The sequence below is a fragment of the Limulus polyphemus genome, unplaced genomic scaffold (genome assembly GCF_000517525.1).
Source record: "Limulus polyphemus unplaced genomic scaffold, Limulus_polyphemus-2.1.2 Scaffold400, whole genome shotgun sequence".
In the NCBI taxonomy this organism is placed as follows: domain Eukaryota; kingdom Metazoa; phylum Arthropoda; class Merostomata; order Xiphosura; family Limulidae; genus Limulus; species Limulus polyphemus.
In genome coordinates, this window is record NW_013666010.1 from 536,471 (window position 1) to 557,405 (window position 20,935).

General features: G+C 38.3%; 1 protein-coding gene across 1 annotated transcript in view; it reads left to right on the top strand.

Moving 5' to 3' along the window:
- Window positions 1-20,935, top strand: part of LOC106457982 (FAST kinase domain-containing protein 1, mitochondrial-like) — a 60,771-nt gene that overhangs the window by 11,567 nt on the left and 28,269 nt on the right. The window contains exon 3 of the mRNA XM_022384087.1: window positions 15,555-17,281. Within this exon, the coding sequence (XP_022239795.1) occupies window positions 15,555-17,281 (1,727 nt within the window). The remainder of the gene's footprint in view (window positions 1-15,554; window positions 17,282-20,935) is intronic.

Sequence of the window (20,935 nt, forward strand, 5' to 3'; positions counted from 1 at the left end):
CCTATCCCCAGAGTCATTATAGCAACTCTCCTGAATCCTTTTCTAGTTATTCTCTTATCCTTTTTTGGAGAAGGAGATGAAAACTGCACACAATATTCCAAGTGAAGATTAATTAGTGGTTTGTATAAAGAGATAATTTCCTCTTTTGACTTGTAATCAGTATGTGTAATTAAATCCTAAAATTCTCTTATATTTACTAATAGTAACATAGTATTGTCTTGTTAACTTGAATGGCTTATCTATCACTATGACAAAATCATTTTCTTCAATTTCACTATTCAGTGGCTCCCAACTATATTATATCTGACTCAAATTTTGAGAACCCTTGCATTACTGATAATTAAAGGCCATTTACCAACAATTTGTCCAATTTACCAATTGATCCTTGTAATTCTGTAGCATCTCAACATTTGATCTAAATGCAGTTTGAAATACTGAATATAATGTTATAAGCAGACTTTGCTAAACTACTAATTATTACTATATTGATATTGTTACTATAATAATAAACAACAAAAGCCCAAGCACTGACCCCTGAGGCACACTCCACACAACAAAAGTCCAATTTTACTGGATTCTATTAGTAACAACTCTTTGCTTGCTCTCGCTCAGTTAGCACTGATATGATTTTTGTAGCTATCTTCTGTACAGCACTTTTTCAAAAGCTTTTTGACAATCTAAGTACACCAAATATAAACCCATTCCATCATGCAGCTAACAAGTAACATACTCAAAGTCAACAGACTAGTAAAACAAATTTTTCTTTGGTGAGCGTATGTTGATTTTCTTTTATTGTGTAAATGATTTTGTAAAGTTTCCTTAATCAGACTAGAATTTTTTTCCCACTTCAGAAGTAGGTTGTTTGTGCTGTAATTTACAGGAAAACACTTATCAACTCTCTTAAAAATAGGAGTAACATTAGCAATTTTCCAATCATCAGGCATCTGCCCACTGTTTATTGGCCTAACAAAAAATTAAAAGAGAGGCTTATGTATCTCATCTTTAACTTCCTTTTAAACTATTAGAAATACATATTCTTGGTTCTTTATCTGTTTTTAATTTCTCAATCTTTTTAATTATCACCAAGGGATTAATATCTTCCTCATGATTCAAGTTAATTCTAACATTTCCCAAAGAATGCTCAGGACCTGGAATATTTCTAACATATTTTTGTGTATGTGTGTCTATATATATAAGATGTGAAAAAAATGTAAATGCTCTGCTTAAGCCACATTTGGAGTATTTTCAAATGAGTGGCCTTCCAATGTTGTGAATGCAGTAAACTTAAGGGAAGGCTTGGTAAATATTTGAATGTTAAAGGCTGACTTTGTGTGTTTTATTTTTATTTGAAAGTTTAGTTTCAATATGATATCTTACCTTCTCTCATATAACAGCTTTCCTCGATTTGTCCTGCCCACTATATGTGGAGATTTTTCTCAAACTTAGATGGTCTTTTACTTCAGTCTTTCTGAACAAATTAGGTGTCTCAGATGCTTATCTTCATATTACTGTTTCCCTTGCATTCAGATGTTACCTTCAGTTTGTTCATGAGGTCAGGTGTTTCAATTCTGTGCTCTCCCATTTGGTCTTTGTTGGCTCTGTACATCTTCTGTTGGTTGGTCAGAGTCTTTGGTTGTCATATTCCTGACCTGGGACCATAGTTTTGCTATTACATGGATGACTGACTTCTTTTGCCTCATTCCCAAGAAGTTTCTCAAGACCATACCTATCTCATTTTCTGGGATTTAGCATGTTTAGGTAGCTGGTCAAGCTGAAGTCACATCTAACCTCGATTCCGTACTTTGTTAATTTGGGGGGTGTTTTTCAACTCCTACTTGAGCAGGACACAGTTTCTTCCTTTTCACTTGGTATACAAAGCCATGACTTTTCCTTCTCTCACTGCATGTGAGGTTCTCACTCTTTTCAGGACTTGGGCTTCCATGGAATCCCTCATCCCTTTGGATCATGCACATATGTGCTGTCTTTATTGGACTCTACATGATCAATATAGTCTCATTCAGGATCCTTTGGACTTCTCTGTTTATCTTCCTTTTTTCTTACAAGTTGGTATTCCCTGATGGCTTGACAGAAACAACACCTCAACTGGAATTCCTCTTCCTTATCTGAATCTTCATCGACTTATGGATACATCTCTGATAGGGTGGGGATGTATTTAGACTCTCAGGAGATAACTGATTGATGGTCTGTGGTCATATTGACTCTCCATATCAATCTATTTGAACTCCTGGCTGTTTGTTAGGCATTAGATCATTTTCTTCCAGTGGTCTGTGGGAGACTCGTCATGATCCATTCTAACAGTTGAATTATTGTCTCATATCAGTTGTCAAGGGAGCACCTGGTCTTGTTCTATTTGTTTTCAAACACTTGATCTCCTTTTCTGTGCCCAATCTCAACACATTTGGCTTATTCTCTACCATATCCCCGGGAATCTGAATCTTCCCTACAATTGTCTTTCTTGTCCCAACAATATTCTTCTGACAGAGTGGTCCATGAATCCTTGGGTGTTCCAGTGGCTATACTCACAGCTGGGTAGTCCCCCTTTTGGATGCTTTTGCCACTTACTTCAATACTAAACTTTCCCCTGTTCTGCATCATTCAGCTCTAGCTTTAGATGTGTTCAGCCAGGACTGGTTCAACCTTTATTTTTATGCCTACCCTTCTATCCATATTCTCCTTTGGGTACTTTCCCTTATTTAAAACACTCCATATTGTGTCCATCTAATTGTTCCATTGTGGGTGGTCCAACCATGGCTTTCTCTATGGAGCTTTCTATACTCATCTCCTCCCCTTCTGCTTCCTCTCTCCTGATCTCTCCTTCTGCAACATTGTTCCTCCCTCGTTCACACTCTGTCTTCACATGTGGATTTTGTTCGTTCCTTTGCGAGATGCTCCAGACTCTCTGTATGTGGTTTCCTTATTTTTTTTCAGTTTGTTCTTCCTCCTTATTTGCCTCTGTAAATGGCACATTTTCCATTGTTGGTCTCTGCATTGTGGCTTCTCCCTTTCCAAACCTCCTGTTCCCACCTTTCCAAACTTTTCACTTGGCTCTTTGACAATGGTTTGTCCATTTCTACCATTGCAGGCAATAAGGTGGCACTGTACAATACTTTTTGTTTTTTCCCAATTTTGTCATGTCTTCTCCTCTCCTGTTAGGTACTTTCATCTCCTGCATCCTCCCAGATTGGAATCTCTACATTGTCCTACATGCTCATACCAGGCTTGTTGTACCTTTAGTCTCTTTTTCATTGTACCATCTTTCCCTTAAGACATTTTTTTACTCCTCTTTGCATGAGGATGTTCAAGGTCAGATGTGTATGCATTTGATGTTTCCCAAATCCTTTACCATCATTCCTATGTTCTCCTTTATTCTGACCATGCTTTTTTCTCTAAGACATGTGCAGTGTGGGAGGGAAAAGCATATTCACCACCATTTTCCTTCCGTCTATTGCTCATCTTTATTTTTGGACCATTCCTGATCATCTTCTTTGTCCTGTGCATGCTTTTCATTGTTATGCAGCTCACACTGCTGCTTTTTGTGCTTCCCATTCCTAGCTCTTTCTCCTATAGAACCCTTCTTATACCATGGATCTCTCTCCTGTTACTCTTACTGGTTGGCTCCGTCAATGCATTTGTCTGACTTATAATTTGTTGAACATGGAATTTCATCACATATTCCAAGTTTCCTCTCCATAAATTCATCATCCTTCTCTTTCTCTGGCTGCTCACTTTCGTCGTCCATTGGAGGAAATTGTGCAGGCTGGCATGTGGATTACACCCCACACTTTCATTGCACGTTACTTTCATTATCTGGCCATCTATTCTTCATCTGGATATTGTTTTTCTTCTGTCACCATTCTTCATACCCTTTATTGGCTCTGAATGGGCAAGTTATTTTTTCATATCTCTTACCATTACAGTGGCCGATTTCTACATCTCAGGACAGCTTTGAGTAGTAAGCAGTGCCAGCTAGAGTATACTTAACATTAAATCCACACCATACAACTTTTAGGGTCTGTAATACTTCCTGATAACATGGAGTGTTCCACAACATCATTTGAGGTTTTCTTGCAGTCTATCACTTCATAAATATGGTCCATTCCAGACCATACCAACTCATGGACTATCATTCCTCTTGACCCCCCCCCCCCAGTGGAGTACAGGAGTCCTTACCATTTGTCAGTTCCTAGCAGCTGGGGTGGTGGACTGTGGAGGTTTCCTCCTCAGTGTGATAACTTACACTCAGTAGAAAGTAGGGTGGTGGTGCTCTGTTGGTGTAAATGGTGTGCACCTTCCTTCTACTGCAAAACAGACAAAATTGATACCTGGTTTTGGACTAGATGGATCTGTCACATCAAATTCACCCCTCCAGTTGGCTTTCTGCCATACTATCACCACCTGGATGTTGCTTCCTAGGCAGTTTGGTGTTGGTTCAGTGAAGGACCAGTAAACATAAGTCATTGCACATGTGGTTAGTAGAAGCCCTCCTTCTATGGAAGCCTGGATGAAAAATTCTTGACACTGCCTTATTTTGGACTGGAGTTGACCCCCCAAATTTGTATTCCCCTATCTTATTATTGCCTGGATGTTGGGTTGGCAGTTGGCCTGGTATTGGTTGTGTACTGGGTCTGCATATATATGCCCTACCTAGGTTGCTGGGATGGTTCCCTTCTTCTTCCTGGTATCGAGGTGAAGCTGGTTCGGACCCTTCTCCTACCACATTCTGGAAGACACATGCCCAATTCTGCCTGGTTTTGGACTGGAGTGACCCACAACGTATGGTCTGATGCACTCTAGCCACTCTATACTATCATACACATCTATTTCCTCTACTGGACTTGCTTCCTTTTTGCCCAACTTGACAACATTGATCTTCACTGTGGTTGAAGAATATACCCTGATACAGAAAGGGAACTGTCTCCCAACATATGCCTTTATTTTTGTGGTACAGGGTATTATGCTCCATGGGTTCTCTTTGGGCACTTTCCAAAGGAGGCTCATTTAGGTGACTTTTCCATTGGCCCCTTCACTGTTGCAGTGTGGGATTCTAGCTATTATATGAAAGAAGGTAAGGTATTGTATTAGAAGTTAACATTATCGAACACTGAAAATGTGTTTCCGATAGATACTTCCATTCACACTTTTCACCTGGCCTTCACACTTCTGGTGCATCTTTTCTTGACTAATCTTAAAGTAATGATTATGCTCTACAGCATAGAGGGAGTCAGCTGCACTAGGAGGGTGTGTCACACTCCTATTGGTGGAGGGTTTTCACAAGCACATTTGCATGATATAATGCAAACAAGTGATTTTATGTGGGAGCCTCAAAGTTAGTAGTGAGTGAAAATTGCACATATGGAAGACAGCAGAAATTGAGGAAAGCTGTTAAGTGAGTAGATGTAAGTATCATTCAGAAATGCATCTTCATTGTTGGAAAATGTGAGCTTTAGCAGATGGGATGTCTCAGATGGACCAACAGTTCCCTTGTTCTTAAATTATATGTACAATATGTAGAAATTTACATCAACAAAAGTGTTTCCATTATCATCTTTTAAGAGCGCAATCCTCACTTTAAAATCTCTTGCATACTTAAAAAAATCCTTAATATTAAATTTAAAACTTACCAGCGAACTGTTTCTCATAACTCACTTTCTTATTTTTTTAAAAAATCAGATCCTTAACTTTCTCATAGTTACATTGATTGTCCATCTTGTATGTTAATTTAAACCGACATTGTTAACTTATAATATTTACCCCAGTAATGCAACTAGACCTCATGGAGTGTATGTGAGCAACATTACATGGGGTCCCAAAGAGGCTGAGGCAGCCCTCAGGTGCCTTTGGATTTGATCCAACATGTAAAATATATTGTTATGCTATAGTTTATCTGTGCTTTTCTCATTTATATTTGTAGTTTTTCTTGGGTTGTATCTACAGAAATATTTAATACAAGTCAAAGGAGCTTATTTTTTGTACAGATCTCTGGTTAGGCCTCATTTAGACTATTATGTTTGGTGTCTACTCAGGTTGGCTCTCTGACCATTTGAAATAGAAAATAATTTTTGAATCACTTCAAGCAACACCTTTCCCTCCCTGTTTGACTTCACACAAACTAAATCAATATATACTAATTATTACATTAGTATCAACCCAGATCACATTACAGTTTCTCATTGACATCATCATTAGTCTGATCAGGTGACCTTTAACAGTTGTAAATTAAAATGTTTCTAGCCACTAAAATTCCCTGATTGTAACACATATAGATTCAATCTCTTGAGTAACATTTTTTGTCTACAGTTCTGACATCTTCTGAGGTGTTTTAACACTCCTTCCTTTTTTATTTCTCTCCGTTTGCATGCTTTCTTCCCTTACTTAATTTCATTGTTCATTCTCATGCTTCACCTTCATTTAGAAGCTTTCCATCACAGCCATTTCAGCTTTACTGGAGCAATTTGCACATACCTTGTTTACACTTTGCCCTTGGTTTTCTTCCATTATATCCCATTTACCTTGGTTTTTTTGTTCCTGGGATGTACTTTATCAGGTTGTTTTACTTTCTGAGTTTTGTTTCCCTCAATCTTTTCAGTGTTATTCAATGACATCTTGAGCTAATGCAGCTCTTCAGTAGTCATCTCTTCTCACAGTTCCTTGCCCTTGGGACCAGGGGCTCCACCACCTTTCTCATAATATAAGACCTCATTTGGTGGCCTCCTCTTTTGTTCTTTGTCCTTTTGTTACCTTCCATGGTCCTTTCGTTTCTGAGGGCTAGCTGTTATGGATCTTGGAAGTGATTTGTTTTTAGAGCTATCCCTAGGTCCTGTGGGAGCTCTGCTTTCCATTTTGTCCACTTAAAGCCTCCCTTTTCTACAGCCTGTTGAGTTCCTCAGGTGCTTTCCCAGTGGTTTTCTCTATACTTCACTCTCTACCTCACTTACTTCAAATACCTGGGACAATTATTCAAACACAATCTGGAGCATTACTCCTGTAATTTTATCATTCCCAAACTTTGATCTTTTCTTGGTTTCCAATGGGCAGTTTTCTCACTCTTTGGTGGATACTCTTCCCGGTGGTGGATGACCTGATTCAAGGTCACAGACACTTTCTTCTCATCCTGATTTGTCTTCCTGCCTCTTGTACTAGTCAACTATTTGGTTCTCAGACCTTCCCTTCAAGTTGGTTATAGCCCCATGTTTTTTCATTGAGTCCAATGGGTTTTTACTTGGAGGCTATAGTCTTGAGGTCTATTATTCCACTATTCTATGGATGTATGGTGTTCACCTGCCCCTTCTAATGTGGCATCCTCTGTTGTAACCTCCCTTCTTCGGGAATCATTTTGTTTTGAGTGGATTGTTTAGATCTCCATTTATTTTCAACCCCCCATCCTGAATTTCATCCATTTGGGGGTCTCTATCTCTCTTCATACGTGGGGTAGGCTAAGCCTAATATTTTGTCTTTATGATGTGGAATTTTGTATACCTGCACTCTCATACCTCCTTAACTTTCCACATGATTCTTTTTGGGAACTCTCTTTTTCTTAGTCCTTCCTTCCTCATAGATTTGCCCCTTTCATGCTTTTTGCCCTGTTGGTGCAGGTATCTCCAAAGGCACATTGTCTTCTTTTCACCTCTTGTGGTGGCTCACTCAATCCCACCTGACCCTGGATGTCCATCTTCTCCCATCTTACCCAGGCTTGCATCTATGTGGATCGCATACTTGGTACTTTGTGTTTGATGACAACCAATCTTTCAAACACACCTTTCCACTGTGTATTCTGGTGGGAGCAGCTATGGGTGCTTGATTCATTTTGAGCATCTAGTCTGTAGTTCCTCTCCACTCCCCACTTTCACTTGGATGGATTAATAGTCAGATGAACTAAAACACCAAGATCTGTTTCTTCTGTAACATTGTTAAGGTTATTCCCATTATAACTGTCCTTATAATTCAAATTGTGATAGTACACATGTGTTACCTTGTATTTATTATAATGAAAAGTCATCTGCCATTATTTGCCCAACTCACCAAATAACCATAATCCTTTTGTACAGCAGAAGCATTATTCTCACAGCCAGCAACATCCAAAACTTTAATGTCTTCAGCAAACTTAAATAGTATATTTATCATTCCTTCATTATGTAAATTGAAAAGAGGTCCTAACACTGAGCCATGAGGTACACCACTCATGACATTAATCCAGTTTGACTGAACTGTATTTATAACAACCCTCTGCTTTCCTCCATCTAGCCAGATTTCTATCTAATGAGCCAAACTGTCCCCCACATCTACAGATATAACTTTTTAACAAGGCTTTTATGTGGCACCATGTCAAATGCTTTCTGAAAATCCAGATACACCAATCCACACTCATACCCACATCTACATAAGTAGAAACCTCTTCAAAGAATGCCAAGAGATTAGTTAGACAAGATTTTCCCTGATTAAAACCATGCTAAACATCCATATAGGTCTTCGTGGTGCAGAGAGGTGAGTATCTATATGAAATACATTTTGAGGTAAGAAAAGGTCAACTTTTGATATGATATATTACCTCCTCTCACAGAACAGCTTTTTTTGATTAGCACTGACCTTTAATGGCACAAATTTTCAATGCTCGCCACTAGTCTTCCACCTCCTGCTTCTGCATATCCACATGTAAATGACTATGCAGCAGCTCTCTACCAATAGGAGCTCAACACAACCCCTATTGTAACCAGCGCCCTCTCCATAATTCCACTCGTTAATCACTTCTTGATTGGCAGTAGTACTGTAAAGATGTGCTTGTTTATGCTCGCATATTTGTCAACGTTTTCCTTTATATTACGGACTTCGTTTCTTCAATATTTTTACTTTTTCTCATTTTGAATTGTAAAAGACTGCTTTTTCCAACTTTTCCATATTTTTTTTGTTTCACGTTTTGAATTATCTCTATGCACTTGTAGTTTCAGGTAGTTACAATTACCACACTTGTTATTGTTGCTGCGGGTTTCCTAGCTACTACTACTGGGTTGAGTATTCAATTTTTGGCCAAGAACTTGATGGCAATTATTCAATGATAAATGTCCACATTCATGCAACCTTCATCATAACATAAGGAATATCCTGTTATGCCTGCTCCTCGGGTGTTTGACAGGGAGGACGAGAATTTGGACATCCTATTCTCCCCTCTCCTCGAATATGCTTCACAGTCACAAGAGATATCGGGAGATTTACCTACATATCCTTCACTCTTTGTGGAATTAATTAATCAGGTTTGTGCTGTTTTATCCTTATCTCCTGCTTCCTATGTTTCTCAATCTGTCTCTTTGGTGACAAATCTATGGACCAATATTTAGTGTTTCCTCCCTCACCTAATGTTGAGGTTCATGCCCAGCATTTTGGGGATCAACTTTGGTCAGGGGTTAGTATGCCTCGTGCATCTGAAAATAATTCTTAGGCATTTCATAGATCTTCCTTTCCTTAACTTGATTCACAATGTTTGGAATCTCTCATTATATTGTGGGGTTCGAACCCTTATGCAGTGTGAATTTCTGACAACCTTAATTTTCTTGTATCAGACAGAAGTTGTCCACAATATCTGCTTGTATTATCAACTATGCACTTGCGGGCTCAGGCAATTCACTTGTCTCCTGAAGGTTTTCAGATGATGTTCATGGTCTTCTGTTTACTATAAAGGCCTGCTTTTCATCTTTGGCCCTGGCTCTGTAGACGTGACCAATATGCTGTTGGGACCTTCTAGGTCGGGATATAATTTTTTCTTGAGTATGTTTACCTGCTATTTCCTTGCACAACTTGTGCATGGCATTTTTGTACGTGAAGAAGTGTTTTGGGGATTTTTCCCGACTCTTTCTGCTTGTTTGTATAATTCATTATCCTTGTTAGCTTCCCCTTTATACCAACCTCCTCCTACTGTTTCTGTGTTGCCACCCTGCCCCCCGTCCAATCCTTTGCCTAGCCTGGCTTCTCAGGGCCAGGTCATTTTTGCCATATATGGATCCATGGATCCTACAGAATGTTTGGCCCTTCACTTCCATTTCCTTCCACCATTGTCTCCTTATCCTGTTGCCTTCCCCCAACCAAGAGGTGATTTGGGACTTATTTCAGAAAGAGGCTATTGAACTTGGGGAACCTTCTCATCTGGGGTTTTACTCCCATCTGTTTGTCATACCCAAAAAGACAGGAAATTGGCGACTGGATATAGATTTATTGTCCCTGAACCATTTGCTGGTCATACCCAAATTCACAATGGAGTCTTATTTAACCCTTCAGTGGGTTTTCACTCCTGGATTGTGGATGAAGAAGGTCAATGTGTTGGATGCCTATCTACATGTCTCACAGGGATCCCGGCATTTCTTCCTTTTTGTTTATCAGGGACATGTTTATCAGTTTGGACTTTATAAATTGACCTGACTTTGGCTTCTTATGACTTCTTCCCAGTAGTCAGGTTGTTTGCTCGACTGCTTCATGCCAGAGGCCCTCAATTCCACTATTACATGAATGACTGGCTATTTTTAGCTTCCTCTCGGGTCGAATCTCCTGTTCATACTCAGTTTCTTCTTTGAGAGGCTGCCAGAGTGGGTTGGCTCATCAAGGTGAATAATTCGTTTCTCGCACCCACACAATACCTGATTCATCTGGGTGTGTTTTTCAATTCTCCCCTCAGTTTGGCCCAGCCCTCTTCCCTTCATTTACGGTATGTGGAATGGCTTGTTTGCAATCTATCAGCCTCTCCTTCTCTTACTTCATGAGAGACCCTATCTATTTTGGGGATGTGGGCTTCTCTCAAAGCCCTCATTCTCCTTGGTCGTGCCCACATGCATCACCTTCAGTGGTTGTTACTTGACCATTGGATTTCCACTCTTACATGCCAACTTTGCTTGTGGTTGGATTGGACCAATACTACTATCAGAGTTCCTCTTCCACCTTCCTGACCAGATTGTCATCATTTTACAGATGCTTCCCTTTCCGGTTGGGATGCATATCTCAATGCTCAAGAAGTTATGGGGCATTGGACACTGCCGAATCATCTCTACATATCAAGATCTTGGAGTTGCTGGTGGTTTCATCATGCTCTGCTTCACTTTTGTTAAATGTTTAGGGGTGTTCGGTGATGGTTCACTCTGATAATTCCAAGGTAGTGTCTTATATCATGAAGAACGGTTGTACCTGGTCACAAGATTTTTGTTTTTGAATACTGCATCTCCTCTACTGGGCCAACAATTGTCACATTAAATTGTTATACTGTCATATTCTGGGTGCCCTGAATCTGGTTTCAGACCATTTTATCTTGGCCCAACAAGATTTTACTGACAGAGTGGTCATTAGATCTGCAGGTTTTCAGGAGTTATGTGCTCATTGTGGTTTTCTGGATGTGGATGCTTTTGCCACACATCTCAATGCACAACTTCCTTATTTTTTGTCTCCTGTTTCTCATTGTTTGGCAGAAGCTGTTGATGTTCTAAGTCAAAATTGTAAGGGATATTACCTGTATGCATATACTCCTATTTGTCTTCTTCCCTGGGTCCTTTCATTGACTACTCCTTATGTGCTCCTGGTGGCTCTGTTTTGGCATGCTCAGTTGTGGTTTCTGCTTCTGTGCAGACTTTTGGTGTCACTTCCCCCTTCCTTTGCCATTGTCTCCCATGCTCTTTTGTCAACCACAGTCAGGCTTGCATCATCCGTCCATTCCCACCCTTTGGTTTCATATTGGCTATTGTCCAGTCCCTTGCTAAACAATCTGGATTTTTCAAGCCTGTTGCCTAATTTATTGCCTGTCCTGTACATATTTCCTCTTTGGTGGTTTATTAGTGTAAGTAATATACTTTCTGCGGCTGGTCACTCTGCTGGGTATATTGTCCTTTACAACCTTCCCTATTGCAGTTGACTGCATTTTCACTTGGCTCTTTAATAGGAGACTGTCAGTTTCCTCGATTGCCAGCTATTGAGCTGCATTGTCTTGCACGTTCAGCATTACTGAGTTTGCTTCTGTCTTTCAATCTCCTGTGTTGTCTTTGTTATTTCAATTATTTTCCCATTCCTATCGTCCCTGCCCTGTGTCTCTTCTTTCACACTCTCACTCATTCTCCATTTGAACCTTTGTCTTTGTGTTCCCTGTAACATCTTTCATTGAAATCTCTGTTTCTCACATAATTGGCTTGTGGCCAGTGGCATTCTGAGATTGACACATTTTGTGCTGTTCCACAGTTCCCATGTTCTCCTTTTCCCTCACTGTTCGTTTTTGCCCAACACTTCTGCTGATAGGGAGGGTAATTCCATTGTTTTTCACAGTTCATTATCCTCTAATTCCCAGTTTTATAACCATTTGGATCCCGACTGCCTCCTGTGTCTGGTTTGGGCCCTCTGATTGTATCTTACTTGCATTGCTCTCTTCCATGGTTCCCTTAACCAATTGTTTATTCCATGGAATCCTTCTATGACCCAAGACCTACTTCCTCACAGGCTAGGTTCACCAGTAAGTAGGACTACTAATGGTTCTTTCCAATGGTCTTTTGCTTCATAAATATGTTCGTCCCAGATTGTGCATTCATGGACAACCATGAGTAAAGCAGACTGGAATAGCTGCCCATTTCTGATGCTCTGTGGTGTTGAGACTCTTCATACTGCAGACCTTTTTCAAATCTGTCACCTCACTATGTCCCTGGCTGCCCACTTCTGTCTTTCTTTGGAGATCATCATCAGGACTGGTATGTGGACTACACCTCATGCCTTTGTTTTGCATTATTTACATCATGTGGCTATTTCGTGCTCAGCGGGTTTTTGTTTACCTCCAGTTGCCATCTTGCACACTACAGTGTCATTATGACTGCCTCCTGTGTATGGTCTGGGCCCCTTTATGGTATCTTACTTGCATTGCTCTCTCCCATGATTCCCAAAACCATTTGTTTATTCCATGAAATCCTTCTATGTCCCGGGACCTCTCTCTCCCATTACCCTCACAGGTTATATTCACCAGTTAATTAAGCTGGTGTATTCTTCCCTTTCGCCTGAGGAGTGACACCTTCTTAGGGTATCATCTCAACAAATCTGTCACCCCACCATGTCCTGGCTGCACATTTCTGACTTCCTTTGGAGATCATCATCAGGACTGGTATGTGGACTACACATCATGCCTTTGTTTTGCATTTTTTACATCATGTGGCCATTTCTTGTTCAACACTGTGGTGTCATTATGACTGGTAAGTACTATGTTTTCATTATTTCTTTATTTATAGTGGCCTTTTTGCTAGTGTATTGTGGATCCCACTCTGTAACAAGTAGTGTTTGACCAGGTATACTTTTTTTTGGAAAATCTGCATTGTGACCATACTCAATTATGCTGTAGCTCTTCCTACTGCAGACCTGTTGCACAATTCCAGATGCTGCCAAGCATTAGTTGTGTGTCTCTGTTCAGTTGTCATCTGTGCCAAACCAGTTACATTGCAGGATTAGATTATATACACCATAGAGATGTGGTGTTAAGTAGAACCACTAGTGGTTCTCACCAGTGGTCTTTTGCTTCATAAATTTATATGTTCATCCCAGATTGTACACTCGTGGACAACCATGAGTAAAGCAGACTGAGATAGCTGCCCATTTTTGATGCTCTGTGGTGTTTAGACTCTTTATACTGCAGACCTGATGTACAGCTACAGATGTTGCCTGTTGTTGGTTGATTGACTCCATATATGTGGTAGCTCTGCTTTTCAAAATAGGGTATCACAGTCACCCATAGCACTGTCTCCTGTGATACAGTCCCCTGGACTCTCCAACACGTATTTCCCTCTCCTTTCTTCTAGTGGAGTATGAGAGTCCTTGCCACTTAACAGTTCCTAGCTGCTGGAGTGGTGGACCATGGAGGCCTGTCCTCCTGAGTGATGCATCATACCATTCAATTGAAAGCAAAGCAGTGGCATTTTGCAAGTGTATTCTGCTTCCTATCATGGACCGGATGTGGAATTCCAATGGCGCCTGGTTTTGGTTGTTGTACTATGGCATATTATATATATGGCAGATTGCTTTTTCATACCATAGCATTCCTCCTTCCTACAATTCTCTGGATGTACTTTCCCTGTAGATCTGGTGTTGGTTGGAGATGGCATGGTCATGATTTGAATCAAGTGCCGATGGTGTGATGCCCTTTCTACCAAGGACCTGATATACAATTCCAGATGCTGCCAGATTTTGGTTTAAACACCCTGCCACGTCATGACTATATATGTACACACACACACACACACACACACACACACACACACACACACATATATATATATATATATATATGTATTTATTTATTTATTGCAGTTTGACCCTCAAGATGAGATGTTTCTCCTACCTATTATTCTCTGGATGAGGTTCCTGGGGCGTCAAGTGTTGGTTGGAGATGTTCCAGCTAAGTAAGTCCACATGTGCTCTGCATATTGGATGAAAAATGCCCATTGCTGCCAGATTTTGAATAGGAGTTGCACCCCAGTTTTGTGGTCTCTCTTTCTACCACTTGCTGGATGTCAGTTCCTGACAGACCTGGTGTTGTAGCTGGATGCACCACATGTATTCCCACTTGTTTATGGTCAGGCATCTTCCTCCTACCACTGACTGAAAGAAACATACCCAGTGCCACCTGGTTTTGGACCTGAGATGCCATCCCACCAGGACTTTCCACCTTCTTACCATCAACTGGATATCAGTTCAAAGTAAATCAGGTATTTGATGGGTTGGAAATGCGCATGAATGAAGATGGATTTTGATACAGAAGCTCGTCTTCCCTACCAATTCCTGTTTTGAGGTGAAGAGGTAGGTGATCCTTTTCCTATCATGGAACTGATGTACAATTCCAGATACTGCCAGGTTTGGGTGAGGTTGAACTACCACTTTGATCTGTCATGCCTCTCTACACCTAAGAGTCCCATTCATCGGGCATACATTTTCTGGGATTCCTTCATGTTTTTCTGCCTTTTATACTTGAGACACCGTCATAAAATAGGGAAGAGTATACCTGAATCAGAAGTGGTGTGGTCTCCCACTGAGGCGTGATGTTTTCTCTTTTGGTACTCCACTTACTGGCCTCTCTTTGGATGCTTCCTAAAGGGGATCATTTTGTACTGGCCCTTCACTAGTTCAATGTGGGATTCTAGCTATTTTGTGAGAAGAGGTAAGATGTATCAAAACTTGACATTTTCTTAAACTGAAAATGTATTTCCAATAGATACTTACCTCCTTTCACATTTCCCACCCAGCCTCCCCACTTCCAGTGATACATGGTCTAAGTCCTGTGACCAACCTCGAAGTGATTAATGAGTGCAAATGTGGAGAGGGCACTGGTTATGATAGAGGTTATGTTATGCTCCTATTGGTGGAGAGCTGCTGCATAATCATACATGTAGAAGTGGGAGGTGAAAGGCTAGTGACGAGCATTGAAAATTTGCTCCAATAGAGGGCAGTACTTATCGAGAAAAGGTATTTTGTGAGAGGTGGTAAGTATTTGTCAGAAATACATTTTCAGTTTAGGAAAATTTTAACATTTCTTTGTATCTTTTTAGGAATTGTTTATGCTGATGAAAACAAGTGAAATGAGAGAGTTAACAAATGATCAAGCCTGTCAAATCATTGTAACCATGTGGGATCTACAAAAGCTTTTGTTTGGAACCAGCTCTGAAGCATTTATAGACTTCAACCATCAACTTTATTCAAACCCACACTTTCATGAGATACTTGAAGTGATATCTAGAAACTATCACTTACTTTCAGATGAAGTGGTTTCTAACATTTTTCTTGCTCTTAGAAGACTTGGTATTCCACTTGATAATTTGTTAATGCAGGATATCATGTGGGAATGTAGAAAGCGCTGTGAACAGTTTGATCTTCCTGCTTTATCTAAGTTTACTGTTGCTTTAGAACATAGTGGTAACCAAGTTCTACCCTCTCTCTCTTTACTGTTAACAAGAATGGTTCAGTTGCTTACACATCAGTGCCAAGAAGAAAAAGATTTGAAATGTGTGGCCATTTGCCTCATCCACCAATTACACCTTGCATCTTCAAATTTATTTGACTTATTTGCAAAATCTGTACAGCAGTTCCTCAAATCTGGGAAACTTACGGATCAGCGTGTAATACGAAAGTGTCTTACAGTCCTTACAAGCACACCATATCGGCATCGTTACTTGACCACAATTCAAGAATTGTGCAACCTGCTTATTCCAAGTATGCAGAAACTCAATAGTCTAGAGCTAGCATCTGTGTGTACTCTTGTAGCTAAAGCTGAATGTAATACAGATCCACTCATTGCTGTTATCCTTAGCCATGTACAGAACATGCTAAATAATCAACCAAGTCCAACCTCTCTGTTGTATTTACTTCAGTGTCTTGTTTTTAACCACGAAATTCATGACGGAAAGCGACAGCAAGAGTTTTTCACCTTCTGTCTTCAGAATGTTCCATTCACTTTTCATGCAGGTAGATTGCTACGTATTCTTTTTTACTTACCACTAGAGGACATTCAAACACTGGACATTTTTTGGAAATTAGTTGCAGAGTCCATAGATTCTATAAATGTGCATCGTCTAGCTTGTCGAGTTTATCTATTAAAAAAATTATCTTTATCCAAACCATATTCTCATAAAGCTTTTGAGTCTGTTATGAGCAAATGGTGTTATTCAGAGTTAGAAAAACATGGTTTTTTATTCTGTAAAGATATTGCACTACTTGGAGCTTTTTTGATATCTTGTTCGCCAGAGGAATTACCAGCTTGGATGTATGATAAAATTCTTAATATCATACCACGGTTAAGTCCAAGTTACACAGATTTTTTGGCATTAGCATTAAATCTGGTACGAAAACAAAATGTGTGTGTGAGAGAAAAGATGCAGAATAAACTAGATTTAATAAAACATGAACTCAATGTTGTAGCAAAAGACCAGCTTAGAGATGCATTCTCCATTAGAGGGTTAAATCGCTTAATACACACTCAACTTTTACTAACTCCTCGATACCAATTAGGAAATTCTCTTTTCATTGATGATTTAATGAATAAATATCATTCTTGTTTTAAAACATTCACTCCTAAAGTTATTGAAGACACCAGTAAATACCTGACACTGGTTAAATTTTGGGTACCAGAAGTTGTGGAGTCAATGGCGAAGCAAGTTGTGGAACAACCACACATCTTTCCTGCATCTGTGATCAGCAGGCTGCTTTTCCTCTGTTACACTTTGTCTTGTTTTCCAGAAGCAGATTCTTTTCTGGATAAATGTAGAGATATTATTGTCAGGTATGTATAAATATTATTGATGGCAAATATGCACTATGTGCTAAATATGCATGTGAGTTATCCATTCAAATACTTCTTTTAACATGTATAACAAACAATTTTTTTTAAAGTAGAGAACAGTTTTTTTTTAAATTTTACACAAGTCCATTAAGTGTAGATGTTTACTAAACGAATTATTAATAATGTAATCTTTAAATTATACTACATAAAATTCCAATTTATATTTTAATATATGACGGCAATGACAATATTGTTTTATGTGTACAATGAAAACTTTTTATATTGTAGTCATATCTGTCTCTTTGCACATCTGATTTTATGATGTAGCAGTGTTCTCACATAAATGTTGATTTATATACACAGGTAAGGGCAATACCAGCCTCATCACATATACTTGTTACCATCATATAAGAACAGGTTAAATGTATAATGCAAGTAAAAACTGTTAAAAAGGACCTGTATAATCATTTGAATCACTATCTTAGTACTTTTGTAGATTTAAACCTGTGCATATAAGATTTTTGAACTAAATGTACATGCTTGTTGTTTGTATTCTTTAATGTAACCAACTCAAAACTATTTTGGTATTGAGATTACACATGCAAATAGAAAAACTCAAACTGTCTGATTAACCCTCAAACTACCCACTTGTTTATTAAATGTTTGCTACCAGTGGGGGTCCACATATTGTATCATATTGAGTAATTTCATATTTTAATTTGTTACAACATTTAGTCTAAAGAACTGAATATAAGTTTGTAGGTATTGTCACTAATTTTCTGTGTAAATTGATTGAAAATCTAGTAGTAATTAGTAGAATCAGTTGCGATAATAATGGCATTTTTATTAACATTTTTACACGATTCACATGTCATTTGAGATCCTGTAACGAACAGTCATATACCCACAAACAATTTAGGAAAATGTATGTAAAAGCTAAACTTATGAGGTCTACACCCCACCAGTAACTTTGTTAAACAGTCATTAGTCAAGTTATAGTAAAATAAGCTTGCACATTCTAATTATTGAATGCTGCATTTAAATATTAATATGGTTTTGCTTTACTCACAATTCACTTTCCATTTTTATCCAACTTTATTTAAGGTATTCTTATTCCCATCAGAAATTGACTTGTACCAATGTAACAATAACAAAATGTTGTTTATTACTGGTAATCAATAACATATAGATTTAGAAATAATTATTGTTTCTTATTGGCAGCATATTACTTTTTTCTTTTGCCTTGCTTGGTATATTCATTCTTTCTCAAATCTCCAGGTCTTCTTTAACACTGAACTTCTGTATTTATTCCTTTCTCAAACTCATATCAAACTGGCCTTTTTCTTTTTGACCTTGTGCCTGTTTCCTGTATATTGGATTTTAAGGTTTCATAACTAAAGGAGGTTTTATATACTGGCTAAACTTAGAAAGGCAGCTGTTAACCACTCACTACAGTCATTTTCTAATAACTTAAGAGTACTGTAACCTTCTAATCCCTTAAAGACTGACCAAAAGCCTGTCTCTTTCTCACCTCTCAACTTTTACTGATGTTCCTTACATCTGACTTCATAACACTTTCAGGTTTTAACTCCTATTATTATTATTAACACATATTTTATTTTCTATAATCTAGAATTTGATGTTTAGCTGCTATTCTCCTTTTGCAAAGATTAATAGCCAGTAAGTAATGCTATGTTTTATTTTAGGAGTAGTGGGGAAATGAAATGAAGTAGATGGTGATCTTCCCCCAGTTGGGGATAGTGCCTCCCTTAAGGGCAGTTAAATTAGCCACAGGTGATAATGATTTACATCAGTTGCAAAATACTGAAAATACTGTTTCCAGATAGCAAGTATTCATTTTTTCCCCATTCACTGCATGAAAAAGTATACATTTTATTACAGAACTCAACATAACGGGCTGAATATAAAACTTGTACCTATATATACAGGAGTGTCATTAAGACCTAGGGGACTGTTTTACCTTTTGCACATGGTTATTTTCATTTGTTGATTTTTTTCTTTAAATGTCCAAAATTTAACTTAATTGTTTCATTCTTTATGGTTTGTAGGGAAATAGACAACTTTTTTAAGTACATTGATATTTTTTCTGCATAAAATGTGTTTGTTATCTTGACTACAAATCAAATAAGTGTCTTGAATGTCTCAGATGAACTATGTAGACAATTACTTCCACACTGTTTATCCATTTAATTGTAAAGCTCGCTTTACAACTTATGTCTGCGGACTTACAATGCTAGAAACCAGGTTTTGATACCCATGGTGGGTAGAGCACAAGTAACCCATTGTGTAGCTTTGTGTTTAATTAAAAACAAATAAACTCTTTACAGCTAAGATTATTACAACGAAAAGTGCAAGGTAGAATGTAGAAAGACTGAATATTCAGTAAATATGTCGTGCGAACATAACAAGCTTAATCTTGCTCAGCTGAAGATGAGCTTCTGTGTGTGTCAAGTTCTCATTGAGGTTTTTTTTTTACATTGGTGGTTAGAAAATTTATCTGTGGTAGTTTACAAGAGATGTGGCTTTCAGTTGCAAACTTTGTCAAGATTGTACAGTGAAAAATGCAAAGATGGTGCTTTGATTTTTACAATGATGAATTTCTTTGAGTTTATGATGAAACAGCTGTACTCCTTATTGTACTTTTTTTCCATAGTGATAGCCTCTTGCTGGCACAAAATGTTTAGGCATTTCCAAAGGGTTATAACTTCTCTAATGAAGCATTTTGCAAAGGCTGATGTTCTGGAACCAGCAATCTCAACTATCTAACTTCTAAAGTTTGAAACTGGGGAGAAGAGCACTAACTGTGAATTATTGTAGAGTTGTCAAGTTTTGAAGTAAACAGTAAATTGAAAATACTGAAAGGGAAAACAAACTGAGTGTTAGGTAGCTAATGCATTTTAGAATGAATGCTATGACCTTCCTGCAGAAGGTGACAGCTAAGTTGTTGGATAAAATATCTGTTGCCTTCTGTATTGGGTAGAAATTTATCTTATCTTGATATGTAAGAATTTCTGGTAATAAAACTATGAAAACACTGTCAAACTGTATTCTGAAATGGATAAACAGGAAAGGGTAATACAATGAGAAAAATATATCATTGGACATTGTATGTTTTCTAAACAGTTTTTTTTTACAGTCAAGAATAATAAAATTGGTAATGCACAGGATTTAATATTATTACTTACATGTGTTCCTTACCTTAACATGTGTCTTTTGCATGATCTGGATTGACATTTTGGTTTTACCATGATCTGACAACTAGAAAGGTGATGACTGAAATGCTCTGGCATATACATATATAATATTATGTCTGTGTATCTAAGCTATAAAAGAATCTTTTAGACCAACTCTAGAATATTTTAGCAGAATTGATAGGATGGTTCATCATCTTGACTCTAACTTATATGAAAATTATTAACTGTATAACTCTGTTACAGATTTATAAAACCATGTCATTTATAAAAGAAATACATCATTTCTTTATGGTCTTACAATGCTTAAATGCTGGCAAATATGACAGTCAATCACACTACTCAGTTAAGGGCAAATATATAGGTACTGATTATCCTTCCTTGGTCACCAGTTTAAAAATATGATATGTCTATATGTGAACTTTAGGGTCTTTGACCTGAT